Raw genomic sequence first — 4,074 nt, 5'->3', positions numbered from 1 at the left:
ATATATATATATATATATATCTGCGACGCCTTCTTCGCAAAGTTGAACTTTGAGCTTTATTGTACTTTTAATCCTCTTATCATCAGGTCATCACCAAGATTACTTCCGTAATATTATCCTTCCGCATTCATTGTTCCGCAAGTTCCATGTCACTTTCTCCTATACCTCAGTCAAATATTTTATTTCTTAGTCAAATATTTAATTCTCTTTCTGTATCGATAAAAACCTCTCCCTCTTTGTCCTCCTTTCGTACTGCTGCCTCGCGTTTCATCGAGTCACTCACAATATTTAAGCGAACTGATGTATTTGATATGTGTGTAAGTGCTTGCAGGCGTTCGCGCGCGCGTGCTTGCGCGTGCGTACATGTGTGTATGACTTTAACTATTGCTTCACCACTCATCGTTGCCTTAGTCCTGATTTTTTGTTACTGATAGCCTTTGTAACAGCAGTTTTGCTAACGCCGAATCATTTGTAAAATTACTATGTACTATAGTTTATTGTCTGTTCCGGAATAATCGTTGATTTGAATGTATTTTCAACGATGGTAAATAAACAGACGTTCATAGAGCCATCATTCAAAACGATGCGTGTATCCCATTCTAATCATGTTTATCTCTGTTGCTGTTTATCTCAGATGGCTCGCGACCCCCCCCCCTCGTGCGCGACACTCGAAAAGGTGACAATCGCGCATACTTCTGCTCAAAAAATCAGTTCACTTCCTGATCCCGATTAATACAGATCATCTATTTGTTGTAACGCTTCGGCCGAAGCCGAAGTGCGAACCACCTCGACGTATTACCGCTGCATTTTGTTACCTAACGTTCTTGGTATATACGCACACCGCGAGGACAGGTAGTAGTGTGCGCGTTGCCTGAGTTTCCGATGAGATTTGCCGACCTCGCTACCGCGCGCAATATACTTTCTTCCGAACTGGGAAACCACTCGATGTCGACTACTAAGTGCGAATTATCGGTGCACGTATCTTAACGAATGCACAAGTTATCGGTCTACAAGCTTCGCTTACCTGTTTACGCGCTTACTCGCTTTGAATATATCTTAAATTCAACGCAACAATAATGATTCGAATCATTACAACAAAGAGAATCATTGTTATTACTCGCCGCCTTGGCGTATGAGCCTTTCAGACAAGATGACACCAGCGTCATAAACACACAATTTTTGGTCCTTCGAGCCGGATCGTCGCCAAGGAAAATTATTGTTTGCTTGAACTCTCGAAAATTCCGAGTTGTGCCTTTCTGTTGGAAATCATGTCGTCTCTCGATGAACTGATAAGTATACAGCAGATGAACGCCATATCTCGCACACTCATTAATTTTAAGAAGCTGGAATAGGCCAAGATGACACGTGCCATAACGCAGCAATGCCTCTCTCAAGGAGATCTTCAGAGATGTCAGGAGCTGAATTGCAAAATTATGCTCGCTGCGGACGAGAAACTGAAGACAACCCATGCATACTTCACTCAGAACTACTTCCTGACATGTGAAGACTGTTTCCACGAAGCTGCCGACTATATGACTGAGGTACTGGACTGTCACGAAGTCCGCGAACCCTATCCCGCTGCACATGATAAGTGATCTTAATAACTCGTTCCGGTCATCGTCGCATCTTTTGAGGATCAACCTGCCGACTTTCGACGGGAGTTTCGATAAATAGGAAAGCTTTTGCGATAAATTTAAATCAATGATCCATGATGATCAGACTTTAACGAATGTCGAGCATATGCATTATTTGTGTTCGTGTGTAAATGGGGATGCAAGTAACACTCTTGACCATCTCATAACCAATGATAATTTCACTATCGCGTAGAATATTCTCGTTTCCCAGTACGATAATACATAAACGTCGCCTTATTATACATTTACAATCGCTTTTCAATTTACTGTCGCTCATGACAGAACGCACGATCTTCGCACGCTTCGCTCAAACCAATAAAGCGAAGTCCTGAGCAATCTCGATTGCGCAACATTGGGATTAGCTTGTTTTTCTAGTTGCACAAAAATTCGATAAGTCATCGCGAAAGGCTTGGGAAACTTAAATTCGGCGATACTATAGATTACCCGCGTTATTGCGAACTTGATCAATTTCTCTCATCTCACATTCGCGCATTCGACGCGATTGCACCCGCGCACACATTGGAGAAGTCACAGTCGACCTCCAAGAGGAAAATTCTTGCCTTATCGCGTCTACCATTCTGTTCTTGTGCCCATTAATCGCAAAGCGAATCATCTATTGTAACAATGTTCTACGTTCCTCAAGCAAACACTATCCCGTTTTGAATTCAGATTTAAAAATCAGAAACGCTGTGTGAACTGTTTCAGTACGAAGCATGCTGGGAAAGATTGTACAAATTCTCGCGCGTGTCGACAGTATAGTAAATGACATCATACGTTGTTACATTTTGATAATTCCATTAAGCCTATCGACATTAAGCAATCCTCGACGTCCGCACGAGTAGCGAAATTGACACCGTCGCTACGCATTTGTTAGCGAAAACCGTAGCGCCGAGCTCCAAAATCTCGCGACCGCGCGCATACGAGTTTATTCGCCTCACAACTTTTTGTCGCGCGCTCAAGGATCTATCTCTACGTTTATCTCCAAATCGCTTACTCAGCCTACGCCTTTCGAAAATTAATCACTCCGTTTCCATTACCGGCATTAGCGAAATGCAATCCATCGTGCGTCACGCTACCCAAATTACGATTACTCCGGCCTCTCGCGACGGACAATACTACGACCGCGTTTATACTTCGATCATTAACGAAATATTTACAAATCGAGTAAATACCGCGTATAATTGGAAACACGTCGCCGGGCTTGAACTTGCTGATCGTAATCCCATAAGTTCGAATCCGATCAACATCATAATGGGTGCCAATCTCTTCGGCATGCTCGTTCTCAACGAAAAGGTTGTGAACATGAACCTACCGCGCAAAATACGATACTCGGCTAGATTCTTTTCGAACCAATAGCCTCGTTTCTGATTACTGAGTCAATTTCCGCGCTTGCGCATTACGGAGTTGTTCTTGAAACTCTCGATCGCGATCTTCGTCGCTTTTGGGAAATTGAGGAAGTGCCTCAAAAAGCTTCTCGGAGCCCTGAAGAGCACCAGTGCGAAGAGCACTTCAGAACCACGCATTCCCATACACTGAATGGACATTATATCGTTTGATTATCGTTTTAAAATGGATCACCTATCTATAGGCGAATTGCGCTCTATTGCTGTTTCAAGCTTTCGCCGCTTGGAACAACGCTTAATTAGAGACCCAATTATCACTTCTGAGTACCGCAAATTTCTCGCAGAGAAACACTCGATCATATGACCAAAAGTCTACCGACAGAAATTGTCAAACCAAAGCAAATTTATTACATTCCGCTGTTTTATATGACAGCAGTGCAACCACCCGCTTACGAGTGGTCTGCAACGCTTCATACTGCACATCAAACATCGTTGAATGATCACATGCTCATTGGCCCTAAACTTAAAAGGGATTTAGCTACTGTCTTAATGCAGTGGCGCCAATACCATTATGTGTTTACAGCCGATATCGCCAAAATGTATCGGCAAATCTTAGTTGATTCCCGAGACACCGACTATCAGCGCATTGTATGGCAACCTATCCTCGGCGGACCAATCACCGATTACCGCCTTTTTACCGTTACTTACAGCACAGCCGCTTCCTACTTAGCCCTTCGAGTCTTAGAACAACTCATAGATGAAGGTGCCGAATTTCCGCTCGCGATTCTCGTTTTACGTCATCAGATATACATTGACGATTGCGCTTTTGGCGCCGACCAGATTGAATTCTTGTTCAAACGCGCGATCAATTAACCGAATTAAAGAAAGAAGGCTTTCGCCTTCGAAAATGAGTAAGCAATGCCACTGCTTTATTGTCCGAGCGGATCATGGTTTAGCCATTTATAAGGTTCTTCAAGACGATGAGCACCTTAAAGTCTTAGGAATACTCTGAAATCCTAAGCTAGATTTCAATTCCGCGTGACCGTATAGTCATCATCCGAATGAGCCATTCTATCGACTATCGCTAAGTTTTTCAA

At 43.2% G+C, this 4,074-nt stretch overlaps 1 protein-coding gene across 1 annotated transcript; it reads left to right on the top strand.

Annotated features, from left to right (window-relative positions):
• The first annotated feature begins 3,337 nt into the window (after positions 1-3,337).
• LOC108694703 lies at positions 3,338-3,850 on the top strand. The gene has a single exon (XM_018204335.1). The coding sequence runs from the start codon at positions 3,338-3,340 to the stop codon at positions 3,848-3,850; it is 513 nt and encodes a 170-aa protein (XP_018059824.1).
• Positions 3,851-4,074: the final 224 nt, after the last annotated feature.

Source organism: Atta colombica, unplaced genomic scaffold (assembly GCF_001594045.1).
Source record: "Atta colombica isolate Treedump-2 unplaced genomic scaffold, Acol1.0 scaffold123, whole genome shotgun sequence".
In the NCBI taxonomy this organism is placed as follows: Eukaryota; Metazoa; Arthropoda; class Insecta; order Hymenoptera; family Formicidae; genus Atta; species Atta colombica.
The sequence above is the reverse complement of the archived record's forward strand: the minus strand, read 5'-3'. Positions and strand labels throughout refer to the sequence as shown.